The 18,584-nt window shown below is 34.7% G+C and overlaps 1 protein-coding gene across 3 annotated transcripts; it reads right to left on the reverse strand.

Moving 5' to 3' along the window:
* Positions 1–8,671: 8,671 nt before the first annotated feature.
* LOC142518470 (inactive poly [ADP-ribose] polymerase RCD1-like) lies at positions 8,672–16,732 on the reverse strand. Of its 3 annotated transcripts, none has more exons than XM_075621253.1 (7): positions 16,564–16,732; positions 12,004–13,240; positions 11,252–11,493; positions 10,650–10,723; positions 10,032–10,205; positions 9,842–9,937; positions 8,672–8,918 (listed from the first exon to the last, which is right to left on the reverse strand). In XM_075621253.1, exons 2-7 carry the CDS (start codon positions 13,113–13,115, stop codon positions 8,895–8,897), a joined length of 1,722 nt encoding a protein of 573 aa, XP_075477368.1. In that variant the 5' UTR covers positions 13,116–13,240; positions 16,564–16,732; the 3' UTR covers positions 8,672–8,894. The 3 variants fall into 3 exon arrangements, with proteins under 3 accessions (XP_075477368.1, XP_075477369.1, XP_075477370.1); XM_075621254.1 differs by lacking the exon at positions 16,564–16,732 and adding an exon at positions 14,291–14,331; XM_075621255.1 differs by lacking the exon at positions 10,032–10,205.
* Positions 16,733–18,584: the final 1,852 nt, after the last annotated feature.

The following is an 18,584-nucleotide window of genomic DNA, read 5'->3' on the forward strand; positions in this document are numbered from 1 at the left end:
CCCTGCCCAACCGACTCAGCCCCTGTACCAACCCCCCGTGCCCCCTCCTAGGACCCTGGTGCATCCCTCCAGCCCAGCCCGAGACCCCTGGCTGAACTGAGCGAGCCCCTGCACGCTGCTGCACAAGGCGCGCTGTGCTATCCCTTCTCGGGTGAGAGTCCTTGTCAACAAGGACTCTTCCCAACCCACTTAGTTCGAGTCCTAACATCGCTAGGAATCTTCCCTTGACCTCTCTACGACCCTAGCTAGCCCTGGACGGGAGCCGTGACCAAGCCCAGCCATAGGACCCAACAACCGAACCCTACATACACCATGACAGAATTTTGGTTCCAGCTTGTGTGTGTTGTGGTTGTGCAGCGTTTTGCTGCTTCTAATGACTTCAAAACTTGTGTAAAACCTTTCCCATAACTTCCTAAGACATGGCAGCCCCTACCTTTGTACAAGACATGAATTTTTGTGCATAAAATCAAAAGTTCAAACCATGCACATGAGTAAATCCTAAAATTCTGAAAAATATTTCATGTTCTTCATGCATATAATAATTCAAACCGTAATATGATATGATGGATGAGAAAAAGGATATGTATGGCATGCCTTTGCGTATTAAACGCACGAATATACGTTGACGAATCGAAGAACGGGACAAGACCTTTGGCTTTGAATTCTCCTCAAGCTTTGCTCGATTTTCTTGTTCCAAATTTTGGTGTGTTGTGTGCCGTGTTTGAAGTGTATTGGTGTGTAAAAATTCTGAAATTTGAGGTGTGCAAGTGTCTAGGTTTGGGGGAGGGTTTACATATTTTATAGTTAAATATCTTGTTAACAAGGCTTTAGGCCTAATAAGCATAATTTAGGCCCATTAAATCTTAATTAGAATTTAATTAAAATATGATAATAGTTTTGTATAAATAAATTTGTGAATTTATTAGCCGGGTTGCCAAAACGTTTGCATTTTTATTAAAAATCCAACACAGATAAAATTTATGTCCCGGCATATAAAATCACCTAATAAGAAAAACCCACAATCATATTTTAAATAATAAAAAAAATTATTTAATAAAATCATTTTCCATTTTTCAGCCCTCGGTCTCCGTTCCTCGATCGCAACTCGAATAACCTTTAAAAATACATTTTAATGCAACCATGTATAAAATATAATTTAAACATACAAATATGCACAACATAATTAATTAATGCAATTAAAACATTTAATAAAAATACAGGAGAATTTAATAATTGCATGCATGTGATTCGCGTGGACCTTTAAATTTTTCGGGGCGTTACAATCTTTCCCCTTAAATTGAATTTCGTCCTCGAAATTCGCTTATCCTTAATAACCCAAATTTTAGTCTAGTTCTAGTATCCCAAAAATCCACGCTTCTGCTGCGCTACTCTGATAAAACTTAAATTCGAGAATGTCCTTACGTCTACCAAATCCCAATTAATTTTTCTTTCAAAATCCTCATTTTCAAATCGCAACTTAAAAAGACCCAAATGGCATAGTGCTATTACTATTATAACCTCGAATTTCAATTTTTCTTACAATTTTCAATATTAAAAGATGGATGACCATACTTATCGTATATTACTTTCCTTATTTTTTACCCAAAATATTCATCAACTTATCAAATTTCAGTCTTAAAATCCCAAACGCAACCGCTAACGCTTAGATTTTTCAAGCTTAGTATTGATTCATCCTTAAAAACCCATGGTCAACATTCCTTATAACACTATAATCAAGATATCTCAAAGTTCTAAATATTCTTAAAAAATCTAAATCCTCAAAATTCTTACTATTTAACACATTCAATTTGTTCTTATTGCTAACTAGTCCCCAAATTCTTTAGCAATTGCAAAAATAAATTCTTAATTTTCTCAAAAATTATCCTAATTGGTCCTTAATTTCAAAATCCTACTATTAACTCATAAGTTCTTAACATTCTTAATTCTCCTCTACGGGTTTCCCATAACAAAAATTTCGATAATTTAAACTTATTTACCCAAAATCAATTGCTATAACCAATTTTACCTTTAATAAAAACTTAAAATTCCAATTTATACATTTTCTTACCCCCAAGTCATTGCAAATCATCGAATCATTATTTTTTATGAGTAATTCCCAAAAATTATTTCAACTAATAACCATGTATCATCAGTATTTTCTTAGAAAAATCTACGTGTCCCATAAAACATCCATAATATTCACGATTAACTTATAGCTCAAAAAGTAGAACGTCAATACTAAAACCCAAAAATCAACATAGTCCAATTCCACCACGAAGGCAACATGTGTTAAAATCAAATAATTTCTTATTTTATATCGTATCACGTATAAAAATTCTAGAGCATATAAAACATTTATCATCATAATGCTATTAAACATGTGACGTGAACATATAAGCCATGTACTTATGCAGGTAACATCATAAAATCATATAAAGCATGTAAACTTATAAGTTGAGGCTTGACGACTGATCTTCCTGGCTCTGATGGTGGCACAACCCTTTATAGGACCTTTGCTCTGATACCAACTGAAACGTCTGCCCTTTTTATTGCTTTAAAAGTACTAGAAATTTTTTTTAACACTCAATTTTCGGCCATATACATAACCCTCATGAAAATATTTTTATAAAATATTTTACCCTTTAAAATAAAACATCATCCAACTAGCATTTTAAAAATCAAGTGAAAAGGTCATAAAAATGAAATCGTCGCATGTTACCAAACCTAAAAGCAATAAATTTGAAAAGTATAGCCCATACTAAACCTCTCAAAAATCTCTCAAAAGCATAAATAAATAGTCTTAAAAATCTTTAACTTAAAACCATGAATCATAAATCGTAAATGCGGAAAAAGTAGAAGCGCTGGTCCTCGGGTTGTGTGCGCCTTCAGTCCAGTCAAATCATCCGTCAAGCTCACCCTCAACCTCACCTGCGTCCATCACACCTAGTGAGTCTAAAGACTCAACACACCATCATCTTTATAGCAAGTAATACGTAATACAGTCAACATATAACAGTGAAAAATATTTGTACTTAAAATATTGTTTTCATGAAAATGCATAAACTTCAAACATGAACATTTTCGTAAATCTTTTATGATGCATGAACTTTAAATAGAAACATTCTCATAATGATGCATCAACTCTAAGCATAAACATTTTCACGACATGTATAACATAAACCTTAACCTTTTCCTTTTTCCTCAACATGACATGACATAAAACCTTTTTAACATGATCATAAACATTTTTCCTTTACCTTTTCTTTTTCCTTTGTTGAATTCAGATCGTTAATTGTGACTTTCCTCGACATGACATGAAAATCGATGGATCCATCTACATGAAACCACAGTACTGGGCGGCGGGGACATCAGCGACGCTCTAACCGGTCAACTGAGCCTTGGCCTAACATGATCGAATAGAAATACGATCGTCGGGGCTCCCTCTGGGGCCTTCTCCCCTCACGATATTCCCATTCTTCCTCAAACCTCATAACCTCATGTTCGTAATAATGGAAACACGATCGTCGAGCTCTCACTGGGACCATCACCCTCACGACGTCGCCATTATTAACGAATTAGTCACAATTACTTCACTTCCTTCAACATTTTTCATTCACATCACTTTATAAAAATCATGAATAACATAACATTTTTCATTTTTGAAACCAAGCATGCAACATGTATTTTAAATGTCTTCCGTAAATCATAAAAATTCCTTAAACACTTAAAAATCATATTTTTATCATGAACAATTCATAAAAATTTAAAAATAATCATATTTTCATAAAAACAGCATTTAGGGCATTGCCATGACCTTTACTAATTTCCCGGTGTAAAAAGACCGTTTTACCCCTGGACTCGACATTTTACGTTTTCGACTTTTTTCTTAATTTCATGACTCAAACATGTCCCAAATAATTATTTAAGCTTACATGAATTTTTCCATAACTTTATTTAGCTTAAATATTAAACTTTTTCATTTATCTTTAATTAACTGTTTTGACGGTGTTTTAATCCCGAAAAATCCCAAACTTTAATATAAAATTCCTAAATTCTGAATTTAGTCTTTTTATATTATTTTAGCCCTTATGGACCACGACTCGACCCCCGTGAGCCGTTTTCCCATTTTCATTAGTTTAAAACCCTATTTTGACACCTAAACTTCGACCCCGAGCCAACTTCCGATTTTCACGAGTTATCCCCGAGCCATGTCGATCCAAAACTTAACCAGCGTCCCAAAGTACCCTATTGGACTCTAATTTCACCAAGAACCCATCCCCAACAACAAAAATCTGAGCCCCCTTAAAGATTCATATGCTGGCCGAGAGTTGCAATGGCACTAGGACTCTTGTTTCTCGTCTAAACCCTGCCCAACCAACTCAGCCCCTGTACCAACCCCCCGTGCCCCCTCCTAGGACCCTGGTGCATCCCTCTAGCCCAGCCCGAGACCCCTGGCTGAACCGAGCGAGCCCCTGCTCGCTGCTGCACAAGGCGCGATGTGCTATCCCTTCTCGGGTGAGAGTCCTTGTCAACAAGGACTCTTCCCAACCCACTTAGCTCGAGTCCTAACATCGCTAGGACTCTTCCCTTGACCACTCTATGACCCTGGCTAGCCCTGGACAGGAGCCGTGACCAAGCCCAGCCATAGGACCCAACAACCGAACCCTACATACACCATGACAGAATTTTGGTTCCAGCTTGTGTGTGTTGTGGTTGTGCAGCGTTTTGCTGCTTCTAATGACTTCAAAACTTGTGTAAAACCTTTCCCATAACTTCCTAAGACATGGCAGCCCCTACCTTCGTACAAGACATGAATTTTTGTGCATAAAATCAAAACTTCAAACCATGCACATGAGTAAATCCGAAAATTCTGAAAAATATTTCATGTTCTTCATGCATATAATAATTCAAACCGTAATATGATATGATGGATGAGAAAAAGGATATGTATGGCATGCCTTTGCGTATTAAACGCACGAATATACGTTGACGAATCGAAGAACGGGACAAGACCTTTGGCTTTGAATTCTCCTCAAGCTTTGCTCGATTTTCTTGTTCCAAATTTTGGTGTGTTGTGTGCCGTGTTTGAAGTGTATTGGTGTGTAAAAATTCTGAAATTTGAGGTGTGCAAGTGTCTAGGTTTGGGGGAGGGTTTACATATTTTATAGTTAAATATCTTGTTAACAAGGCTTTAGGCCTAATAAGCATAATTTAGGCCCATTAAAGCTTAATTAGAATTTAATTAAAATATGATAATAGTTTTGTATAAATAAATTTGTGAATTTATTAGCCGGGTTGCCAAAACGTTTGCATTTTTACTAAAAATCCAACACCGATAAAATTTACGTCCCGACGTATAAAATCACCTAAAAACCCCTTATTTTCAAAAATAAGAAAAACCCACAATCATATTTTAAATAATTAGAAACAATTATTTAATAAAATCATTTTCCATTTTTCAGCTCTCGGTCTCCGTTCCTCGATCGCAACTCGAATAACCTTTAAAAATACATTTTAATGCAACCATGTATAAAATATAATTTAAACATACAAATATGCACAACATAATTAATTAATGCAATTAAAACATTTAATAAAAATACAGGAGAATTTAATAATTGCATGCATGTGATTCGTGTGGACCTTTAAATTTTTCGGGGCGTTACATATGATCCTTGGATACCTTGATATAATTGGATTTGATTCTGGGGTTTGTGAACACGATGCTATGTTTAGAATTACGTGGCCCTTAAAGCATGGTCATTTGTGGCCCCAATGATTGATTGAGATTTGAGATTTTATGGCGCTTTGTCGACGCTATCATACGAGTATCTCTGATTGAGGTCGGTGTGCCAGCTCGAGCATTGATTTGATAGCGATTCGATTGATTATGAGAGATGCTCAGTGGATGGGCATTTGACCTGATACCTCCACGACATACATGCATTGCATATCATATATCATTGTTTAGATATATGTGGTATATATTGTGGTTGTTTCATACGGAGCTTTGCTCAACCCAGAGGGGGCTGTTGTTGTCTTTGTATGTGGACAATGATAGGTACTCGAGGATATCAGGAGACCGAAGAGGGTTCTTCTGGAGGGAGTCACAGTTTGAGCTGAGGTTTTATGTTTTTTTCCAAGTGTATATATGTATCTATATACCGGAGCATGTCCCGAGGATATGAGTTGTTTGTATGTAGTTGGTTTTGATTATGTGTGGGCATATTTTATGATGTGAGATGAAATACTATTTTTAGTATTCAAATAATATACTTTGGGCTCATTGTAAAGAAAATTTAAACTCGTATTTCACTGTAATTAATTAACCCTAATTTAATTGCATTGTAATAACGATTAGGAGTTAAGGAGCCCACAAGAGAGAAACTCAAAAGCTCGAGTACTAGCTCAAAAGGGATCTACGCTATAAGAAACCGCGACAATCGAAGAGTCATCACCAAAGGAGTAAACTCCCAGCTCATGAACCTAATATTTTAGCTCAAGGAAGCTCATCATTTCTTGTCCTAAAAGAACAAAAAAATGGAGCTAGAAGAAGAGCTAAAGGATTGGACAAATTTAATATGCAAGAAATAACCCTTGAGTTAACCAAAATGACCCTTGAGTTGGATGATGAACTTTGACCACATTGAAAGCCTTAAATGCACCAAGGGGCGGCCGAAAAATGGAAATGGAAAGCCAATCTTGCATCTATAAATAACAGATCACATGCTGAAGAAAAACACACCCAAAAAGCCACAAAAAATTCGGTCCTCTCCCTTCCCTTTTACCTCTCGGCTGACGCAACCTAGGAGGAAGAAGGAGGAGCTATTCCAGCTCTTCCGTGCTGTGATTTGCTGTCCACGCTGTCATTAAGTTCATGTCCAAGTTCGGCCACCATTCGTCCAAATTTCAGCATGTTTCGAACCACGTCTTAGAATTACGGTAAGTGGATTTTTGTTATATAATTTCTTGTATGTTAAAATTTGTGTGAGAATATCATGACATACTTGTATTAGTGTCTAGTTATTTTCGAAATTGTGGAAAGATATTTAAATCTCGATAGATGTACGTTCTGTTCTTCTGTCTTCGATGATCTTTAATTCTGCTGAGTCCTTTCGAAATTCTGATTTCAGTCCGGGTTTGGCCCGACCATCAGTCAAATCTACCGGTCAATGTTGAATATTGAACCCACCTTGGACGTTACATATTATAATGATATCATACATATTTTAGAACAAATTATAATTATATTTTCATCTTTGTTATTTAAGGCTAAAATTATTTCGATCCCTCTTGTTTTTTTTTAGGAAAATTATTTTGATCCCTCTTGTTTTTTGTCTCTCAAAAAATTTCATTTAATTCATTTAAAAAATAACCAGATTGAATTATGAATTTTAACCTTTCTAATCCCATATTAATTAGTTATTATAAGCTGAGGTAAAAGGAACAAATATAACTATTTAGTTTTGCGAGAAAAGTAACCAGCTTTTGAGGAAATTGTGCCCTTTTCCCTTAATTTTTAGTATTGGAGATAAAAATTATCTCAACAAAACTTTTCATCGCGTCGCAAACATGAGGAACCAGTACAATTTTTTTTTTGGAACCAAAATTATAATTCTCCCAATGAAAAGGACTAACAAAATTGGACGCGAAAGGTTTATTTTCCTGTTCAACAATAACCAGTTATCACAACCTATATATATTTACTATTACTTTTATCTATGTTATATGTAGGGGTGATCACGATGCAGTTTTGCGATTTCAGTGGCGGTCAGTTTACGGTTTTTTTAATGAAAAATGTTAATTTATTTGAAAACAACACTAGTCTTCAAATATAAAATATATCTCAAAGAACATAAAGATAAAAATAGATAAAATAATAATCAAGATTTAAAACTAAGTTAATAATTTAACAATACAACATACTCACAACAAAAATGACATTTACATTATTTTATCATTTTTTTACTTTCAAACTTCAAACAAAATATTATAGTAAAAGAAATAAATACTCTAATAAAATACTAATATGAAGAATAATTAAAAAGAAGATAAGAATATTAATTTTGAAGAGAGCTGATATATAATGAAGGACAACTTCTTTATTGGAATATTGTGTTTACAAATTATTATAATTTTAGGCTAAATATTATGGCAAACGGTTTATGCAGTGGTGGCATATACGGTGTGGTTTATAATTACTATTTTTAATCGCGGTTTTTATAAAATATTATGAAAAACGGTGCGGTGCAATTCGGTTCAGACGGTTAATAAAAAAAAATTGATCACCCCTAGCTACATGTAAGAAATATAACCCACAATATATTTTATACATATATTTATATATACCACATTAATATTTGTTAAGCCCACACATTTTCAGTAATTGCATAATGTCTTCTATTGCATTTACTTAAATGGCATCAGCCCCAGGTCATACATTTCGGTATTACTTACTAAAGCATAAAAAACACTCAATTTTGTTTTAATTTTGTAAAACAGATCTCTAATCAAATTAGACTCATGAAAAAAATTCATGTCAAAAATATCGCTTTTCAAGACCACATCATATGTATATAAATATGTGATATTAATCGGAAGGAATGTTTCCCCGAGTCAAACATATTTTAATTGATACGAAATCACTATGTGCTGGAATTTGAACAGAGGATTAAGGTCCAAACAAAAACAGTTACTAGCCTCAAAAGAGATCCAATTTACAATCAGTACAAGAGTACAGCAATTTGAAAACACGAGTATTGGGGAAAGCCGAACCATAAAGTAAAAGTTAATACACATCCACAGATATTCATTATTCACAGCTTCCTAAAGACGGGGATATGGCTGACTCTAAGGCCTTGTTGATTCTCCGACTATTGGGCCGGCGAAACCGCTTATGTTTTCGATTTGGGTGATAGCTGCAATAAAACACCAAGAATGACCAAAAAATCAGAAAATAACGTAGCTTGAAATCTGACACAAACTTTTAGACAAAGTGAAAATCAAATAGATATACAATGCCAAATCGTTTATGGATTGTCATGGATAACAAGAGGAATTGAATTCGTTCCAGTACAAAATTATTTAGATGCACTCCAAAAAACAGATATTGCCATAGTATGGATGGGGTACGTACTAAATTGTAAATTGCTCAAATTTTGCATGAATCAAGGCAACACGAGATGAAAGATGAGCGAAATTCCATTGCAAAAATTTCCAACAGGCTGGAAGTTAAAAAGGAAATGTAGCATGCAGAATTGCTAATAGGTGAAGGGACTAAACACGATAGATGTAAAACATATTATATTTCACATGTTTGAAGCAGGGTTTGTAATCTAAATTCTCAAAGAGGATGTATAATCGGGATAGATTGAAGCAAGATGCAAAGCAAAGAGTTTTTAATGAAAAGAAAAGTGCTTATACAGCCTGGTCGAGCAGATGCATCAAGTTCAGAAACTTCAAACTTTTTCAGCAAGAAATGAAGAAAGATGTGAACATTTGGATTTATTCGCAGTAAAAATAAATCCACTTTAAATTAAGTTTTCAATAATGCAATCATGGTTGTATAGGCTGCTCGAGGTATCGACCCCTATGATCCATTTGAGTGCACACCCTTGGTGAGTGGCACGCACAACTTTCTGCACACAAAAATATAAAAAATTTTCCCACATTGAGATTCCAAAATCCCATGCATGATTGCAAGGGACCCATGTTCTTTAATCAATCTTAAGCCTTTAATAACTATGGTCACAAGCTTAGATTTAAAATTTCATTAAACATACAAACACTGACATAAGATAAGCGCTCTGATAGATGTAAAGAACAAGCAAACAGGCCATACCTTGCTCTGCAGATCAAGTATTGAGGACTTCAGCAAAGCATCACCGACAATCAACCTTAACTTCTTCACAAACTCTTCCCTGTTTATCTTCTTATTCTGCCAAGAATTATGTAAACAAGACAACCAACAACTTTAAAGACTTGTATAGTAGACATTTACAAACAAGAAAATTAAGTTTCAACGAACACACCGTGAACAGCTCATAATTGGACATGACAAGCTCCATATTTTTAGGAGGAATTTTATTTGAGATGGCAGCAAACAGCACAGAAAATGGCATCCATGGGCTGTTAGGAATTCTTGCGGAAGTTGAACGATTAATTAAAGGTGTATGTGACGTTACATCGGGATGACCAAAGCTTCCCTAGAGTAACCAGAATCCACCTCAAGTGAGAAATAGCAATACAAAAGAACACTTTGAAAACAAACCAAATCAAGGGATATCAAAAAGCCCTCAAGTTAATAATGGTCAGTCATATGATCATTATCATGAATATCACCATAATCAAATAAATGCATATAACTTATACCCACCAAACAACACTTAAAGCAATCAACTCCTGATGAGCGCAGGTGAGGCCAATAGGACATAACTATTTGGAAGAGCCAGACTTCAGACAAATGCTATTACCCTTGTCGAATTTTAAAATGCTAACAAAAATACTTACATTCTTCGTAACTTGAATTTTTTTATCAATCTAAAGAATTCCTGATTCCTAGCTGACAATAGGGATTTCATACCAAATGAAAAAATGAAAGTAGCACCAAGAAAGAAAGAGGCAGCAAATAAAATAAAATCGAACATTACCTTGGCCTGAGGTTCTTCATCATGATTAGTGATCCCTGAGACATCTATCCTGCTCTCTGTCTCAACCGAGGGTCCTGCACAATTATTATCAGACAAAAGCTCAAGCTACTCAGAGAGTTGGCAGAAGAATAAATAGTTTATCTGCCCAAAGGCCAATGGTAAATTGCTTCCCAATTTTTAGTCATCCGAAAGGTTGTTACTAATAACTGTGCAATGCTGTCAAATAAGACAAACTCAAGTAAGTCAACTCATACCCCTTCCAACTTATAGGAGGCAAGTAACTTCTTGTGCAAAAAAATTCCCTCAGACTTTTAGATATTTTTACTAAATATCTCGAAAAGATAAATCAATCCATCTATATACAAAAAAGTGGGTAATTCTAAAGATACTTCTTGATAGAAGCAACTTTCTCGTACTCATAAAATCATCACACCATCAAAATTGAAATAAAACATAAAATAGAAAAATATCAAACTACTTGGATTCTTAGCATTCGCACAAAGACACAGATAAGACAGCTAATGAAGTCACATAAAATGCCACAAACAAAAGATTTATCGTCATAACAAGAATAGAAAATTTCATTGGGAAGAAAAAATCACCTTCTCCATCAGAAAACACCTTGAAACTTATGACAGATTCTGGGAAGATATGAGAATGCATGTTCATGTTCCATACAATGTAATGCTTCGGATCTTCAAGGTTGTCAACTCCACTGTCAAAGTTCTCATCACTTGGGTGAAACTGAGCCGAACCCAAATGGACACACTCCATGTTTCCCATTATTACACGACAAAGTACCATATTTCGAGTATCATTTTCGTCACTATCAAAATAGCTTGCACTGCAAAATAGAAAAGATTCTTAACAAGAACTTAAGTTAAGAGACATAGTACACTTAGGTTAAGCCGAATTGCCGAAATACGACAATACTATGAGACAAAATGAAAGAGTACTAATAAAATTGGGTAAAACCATGGGCATGACAAAAAAACATAGATCATTAAAAATTAAAATAATAGAAAACAAAATCACGTGGGTCCAAATTAGATAACAAAAATTACCAGCTGGCTATGATTCAACAACCTACATTAGCACCAGAAATTACTCAGCTCCTTGAAAATTGTTGTTCCGATTTCAAAAACAGAATGTGGGAGAATAACTTTATCATTTGACCTTGAAATACCATGTCAAGAATATCTAACTGAGCATACAAATACCAATAGCACAGCTCTATGATCCCAACATCATCACGAGTTCAGGATCCATAATCCATATATTAGTAGAAGTTGATGACAAAAAAAGTAGAAATTAAATATTCAATCGCAAACGAAGGAAGTAGAAAAAACCATACTTGAGATCACTGCCATTAGCAGGTATGAGATGAACCCCAAAACCATACAAGGGTTCAATTTTTGATCGCTGGAAGTAGCCAATTCCATACTTCAGTATACTAGACAACATTCCTTTGGAACAAGGAAGCCAAGCATAGAGGACATTTGCACTCCCCCGGTATCTTTCAGTGATTTCAATCTGTTTCTGAAAAATTTCATAGCGTGCATCAACTGCAGTACTTGTGCAATGCTGTATGTCAACTATTATTGCTTTTGCAAACACGTTGATGCCTTGGAAAAACCGGTGTTTTATAGCAGCAATATCCAAGGACCTTTCAACAGGATTTTCTGCCACAACCTTGTCGGGTTCCACGTTTTGAAATTTATCATATTGATCATCAATTTTGGCACAACTATCAACAATTTCATCACCAGAACCTTTTGGTGCAAAATTCTTGTCGCTACACACTAGCTCAAAATTTGCACAGGACTCCCCACTAAAATTATCCAGATTGAAAGAGTCGAGTCCTTTTATTTCCAGCTCCAAGTGCAAGTTGATATCATTGCATCCAAGAGGTTTATTGGCCATAAGGTCCTCGCCTTCAGTATATTCATAGTCACACCCTTGTGCTTCGTCATTCTCACCGAATATTTCAGGGAAAAAACAATTTCCAGAAACATCTATCCATGCAATAGGCTTCTGATAACCTGTATTCAAATCAAACTGCATCATGTGCAGAAAGTCCAGTAAAATCTTATTACCGTCAAGCTCAACCTCTACTGCAGTTTTCTTGACAAGGTCTTTCTTTAGAAAGGAAACTATATATTGGGGAAAATCATTCCATTCACCGTCATGATAATGCATCAGGCGGTTGGGGGGCCCACTTTTTTTAAAGTTAGAATAACACTTCAGAAAATGTTTCCCAGAGGGACTAACGCAACTGCTAAATTTTCTCACAGATCCATCCAGCTTTCTCCGCTTGCCAAGCTTGTGGATGGAAGAACTACAAGTGGGTTGCAGAGGCACGGCCATGCTGGTAGCCCCAATAAAATAGGTCTCACATCCAGGGGACCGTTTTCTCTTTAAGTCAACATCATGTGGACCGCTATCCAATACCTTTACGAACTTCATTTTGATTTCTACTGACCGCTGGATCAATCACTATCCACCAGCTAACAGCTGAAGGTTTCACAAACAAGAAGTCCGTACAATGAAGCCTTGGTCTTGTTTCAAAGAAACAAACCCATCAGGGTGACCTTAGAACACAGTTGAAGATTTATGTATAAACAGTTAGTGAAACTCAAATAAAATTCATGAGAAGGATATCAGTGTAACGCTAAAATAAATTACTCGACACAAACCAAATAATAAGAGTAGGACAAAAAGAGCATAATGTGAAAATTTGTAGAAAACACAACTTTGAAGTTATATACAACCAAAGCAAAGATAAAAGATAACGCATTTATAGACTTTCTTTATTATCTCGTGAAGAGAAGAAGCTGAATATCAAAAAGGAAAGAGCCACCAAAGAAATAATTCCTCTGGAATGAAAGACATGGTAACTAAGCGATATAATATGTTAATGATATATGTAAACAGTAAGTGATACTATCAAGGAAGTAAAATTTTTAGGATGCAACTCTAACCGTGAACAAAAACAGAAATACAGAGAACATCACTTATACTCTGACTTAGCGTTCCCATAGCAAACCGGTTTTGTTTAAAAACAAATGAACTCTCACGCCCAGTGTGACTCAAAATCGAAGGAATGTCTTGAAAAATATACCGACATAAATAATAGAATGAAAAAATCAAGTGGTATTCTATCAGGGCATCCTAAAACAGGAAGCACATCCCAGCCAACTATTTAGGTTGCAGCTAATAAGACAGTTCCTAGTCCAACAAGTTAAATAAACAATAGATTGTCAAGTGTCAACAAATTGGACTCTGAAATTCTTATCAAATAGAACTTAAATTGATAGAAAAATATAGACATTTGTTCGGATAAAATAGGTGATACTAAATAAAGTCATTTGTTTGGGACAGAGTCATTATAGAAGTAAAAACATGGTCAAGGTTATTAAAAACCGCATGCCAATTTAATGACAGTGCTCAAGATGCCTTATTAGAAAGTGAAAACTACGAAAATTGCATGGAAAGATGGTGTCACTAAATTGAGGTACTCAGATGAAGCAGGTAATCAAATTTATGCTTTTAAATACTATATAAACTTTCATTGGAAATTTTATTTCGATAATTGTGTAAGCTCATTCAGAAAAATAGTTTTCTACGCTCGTTCCTCGTGCCAGAATGAAAGAAGGTTTGAACTTCGTACACAATCCTCCGGTCATCACATGAAGTATGCCTCTCTCTAGCTTTGGAAACAGGAAGACATACGATAGGTGTTCATGAAATGGATGAAATTGGTATACGTGTTTTGGCAATAGAACACTAGCTAAAAATGGGCCCAATTGGCTAAAATTTATTACTCATATACATCCACATCTACTCGTGAGCGATTGAGTACATTACTTTTACAACTGCAAAAGCACGCTAATAAAAGAAAAAAACGATAATCAATGAAACCACCGGTAACTTTTAACTTTTTTTTATCATGGGTTCATAAAGAAATGTCTCTTGAAAGTAATATAATTCTTCGATTTCTTTCTGACCCTACAAGTGTGGGCATTAACACATACCACAAGGGGAAGGGACATCAGGCACAAAAATTACTTTTGGGATTTCCATTCTCTGCAAGTTCAATTCTTTCCAACATCTGATGGTTTAATTACTGTAAACAGTATCTCTAGACAAATATCAATACATTTAAGGACTTCGAGAGCCGCAATCCATCAGTCAAAGTCTCTTATCATTGACTGTATAAGGTTCATTTTCCACAAAGAAAATAACAGTGGGACTCCAGAACATATAACAGATACTAATTAGATGTACTGCCACCTCAAAATCTGGCAGTAAAGAATCAAGATGTTGCGTCAAAATTCATAAAAGAAATCATAAATGCATTCTTTTGCCCTTCAGAGACTGAATTCAACACCATAATTGCATTCCGGGGGTAAAGAATTGAGACTCTGCAGTCAAACTTCATAAGATTCCACAAATGCATGCTTTTGGCCTTTAGATATCTGTTTCCTGTTTTATTTGGCAAGCTCCATTCAAAAAAATAAGTTCCAGACTGGGTAAAATAGGTGATTTGCAGCAAAACTGATGGTGGGAAAACAAGTTAGTTTAAAATTTTTGGAAGATGCATATATAAATCCATGCGCTTGATGCCCAACACATTAAAGACAGCCGAATTAAAGCTGTAAAACTACTTACTATTTCTTATCATCAACAGCTCTTTCATTTTGCTATTGGTGATCACATAAGTGATAAATGTCATTTTTTCGACCAATTAAAAATATTTCCAAACTCAACTTCATACCAGATATGCATGCTGGAATCAAAAAGTTTTTCTATCACATCTTTTAATTTTGCCACGAATATTTATAGATAAGAAAGTACAAGTTCAACAGATTAAAATTCGACGATTTAAATGTGCAACGACTAATTGGAAAATAGCATTTTCAATGGTGTTGGACTGTTGGGTCCAACTAATCCAAACAAACCAGTTATCCGGCACAATGAACCATAATCAGTCTGACCGATCAAGAAACAGTTGTATGTTCCACATGGATGCATCAGTTTCCAAAAACAAAATTGCAAAGACAAAATATATTAATTATCGGATGATTCTTTCTGACACAACTGAACAGCGTGCACAAACAATAGCTCATAGGTATAAATGGAAAAAGTATTGTAAAACATGCAAATGACACTCAAGAAATAAAGATACGAGTTTCCCTGTTTTTATATTCGTATGAACCAATCAGAGACAAACCATATTGGCTCAAGAACATACACAAATTTCAAAGATGAAGACCGTGTCAAAAGGGGAAGAGGGATCGCACAAGCGTATAGATTATACATCATGAACGCTCAATGTATGCCAATTTTTCACGAACTGAAATCAGATTGTCCATTTTTTTTTTCATTTTGCTAAATCGAAAAAAGAACTTAAGGTGAATTTTATAGCCAAACAAATCACAACATCACACAACTTAAATTGAATTTCTTCTAGCTACAAAAAAAAGCATGAAAATCATTTTTTTTTAAATCGTGTCAAACCAGAAAATTAACCAAACCTCCCAAATCAAAAAAAGAAATAAAAAAGTAGACAAAAACTCAGTATTTTCACTACGGAGGGAATCTCAGAGTAGTAAAAAATTCAAGAATTCTTTCCTTTTCAATAAAATTACTTCATAATTTCCAAAAAGAACACTTTAATCCGCCCATGAAATTATAGATCTATATTTTTTAAATCCTCTGTGGAACCGAATCAAAACTCCAAAAAGAACACTTCAATTTTCCCATGAAATTCATTGCAGATCCATTATTTTCTATTTAATGATCCGTGGAACAGAATCAAAACCAATCGATCCAAAACAAAATCACATACATGTATAAACCATACACAATCACGAATATACATACATACACCATTCGTAGGAAAAAAATATACCTGAACACGTATACATCGAAATACAAACAGAGAGAATACTCGACAAATTAATTTTCTACTTCATTTTCCTCCTGCCCATATCAATTTGCAAACCCTAGCTAAATAATCAATGATAAGAAAATTTCACTTTAGTCCTTGAAATATCTAATATTTACAATCATCCTCTAAATTTGGATACTTGTGAAATTGAGAATGTGAGGTCGTTTGATTTTAGTAGTTTGTTATTAAAAAAAAAAAAAGAAAAACTAAGCTAGCAATTAGAATTTGTTGTGAAAAAATAAAAATTTATGGTAAAAAGTAAAAACCTCAAATTCTCAAAATTTATCAAACTACACACTTTATAATATTTTTCTCTCTACTCAATTGTATCAAATCTTTACAAATGGAGACCTATTTATAGGATTTATTTGGAAAACAATCCAAAAACAATTTCATCATTACATACATCATCACACACTAATTTTCAATATTTACAATTCTTATTTTCAACATTCAAATATTCAACATTCAAATATTCAATACACACATTTTAAATATTATTTTTCAACATTTAAATATATTATTTTCAACACTCCCCCTTGTGATGATGATCATGATACGATGATGTCTTCATTACGTGTTTTTGTACTGCCTCGTTAAAAACCTTACTAGGAAAAACTCATTGGGATAAAAACCATAGTAAGGGAAAAAGAGTGCAGTCACGTAAACTCCCCCTCATGTTGACACGAACAATTCTTCACAGATTTCGTAGATTGCGCATCCCAATATTATATATGTGCTTTCTGAATATTGACGTAGGAAGTGCCTTTGTGAAGAGATCTGATGAGTTTTCACTTGATTGAATGTGACGAACATCAATACATTTATTCTTCTCTAGCTCTTTGGTGAATGCGAAGAACTTAGGAGGAATATGTTTAGTTCTGTCGCTTTTTATGTATCCCTCTTTCATTTGAGCAACACATGCAGCATTATCTTCATATAGTATCACAGGCTTCTCGTCGAATGATAATCCGCATGAGATTTGGATATGTTGGGTCATTGATTTTAACCACACACATTCACGGCTTGCTTCATGTAGTGCAATAATCTCGGCATGGTTTGATGCAGTTGTTACGAGTGTTTGTTTCTGTGAACGCCAAGAAATTGCAGTGCCTCCACGAGTAAATACATATCCAGTTTGGGAACGTGCCTTGTGTGGGTCAGATAAGTATCCAGCATCAGCATAACCAATTATACTTGGATTAGCATCTTTTGAATATAAAAGTCACAAGTTTGTCGTTCCTCGTAGATAACGGAATATATGTTTAATTCCGTTCCGGTGTCTCTTTGTTGGATATGTGCTAAATCTTGCCAACAAATTTACGGCAAAAGATATATCAGGCCTTGTACAATTTGTAAGATACATAAGGGCACCAATAGCACTTAGATATGGTACTTCTGGACCAAGAATATCTTCATCATCTTCACATGAACGGAATGGATCCTTTTCTATGTTTAATTATCTAACAACCATTGGAGTACTTGAAGGATTTGATTTATCCATATTAAAACGTTTAAGGATCTTTTCTGTATAATTTGTCTGGTGAACAAAAATTCCACATTCTTTTTGTTCAATTTGTAAACCCAGACAATACTTGGTTTTTCCAAGATCCTTCATTTCAAATTCTTCCTTCAAGTATGACACAACTTCTTGAATTTCCTTATTCGTTCCAATGATGTTTAAATCATCAACATATACAGCAATAATTACGCATCCGGATGTTGTTTTCTTAATGAAAACACAAGGGCATATTGAATTATTTACATATCCCTTTTTCATCAAGTGATCACTTAGTCGATTATACCACATTCGACCGGATTGCTTTAACCCATATAATGATCTTTGTAATTTCACAGAATAACATTATCTGGGTTTTGAACTTTGTGCTTCAGGCATCTTAAATCCTTCAGGGATTTTCATATATATATTACTATCAAGTGATCCATATAAGTAAGCTGTAACAACATCCATAAGACGCATT

The sequence above is a fragment of the Primulina tabacum genome, chromosome 11, assembly GCF_025594145.1.
Source record: "Primulina tabacum isolate GXHZ01 chromosome 11, ASM2559414v2, whole genome shotgun sequence".
Lineage (NCBI taxonomy): Eukaryota > Viridiplantae > Streptophyta > Magnoliopsida > Lamiales > Gesneriaceae > Primulina > Primulina tabacum.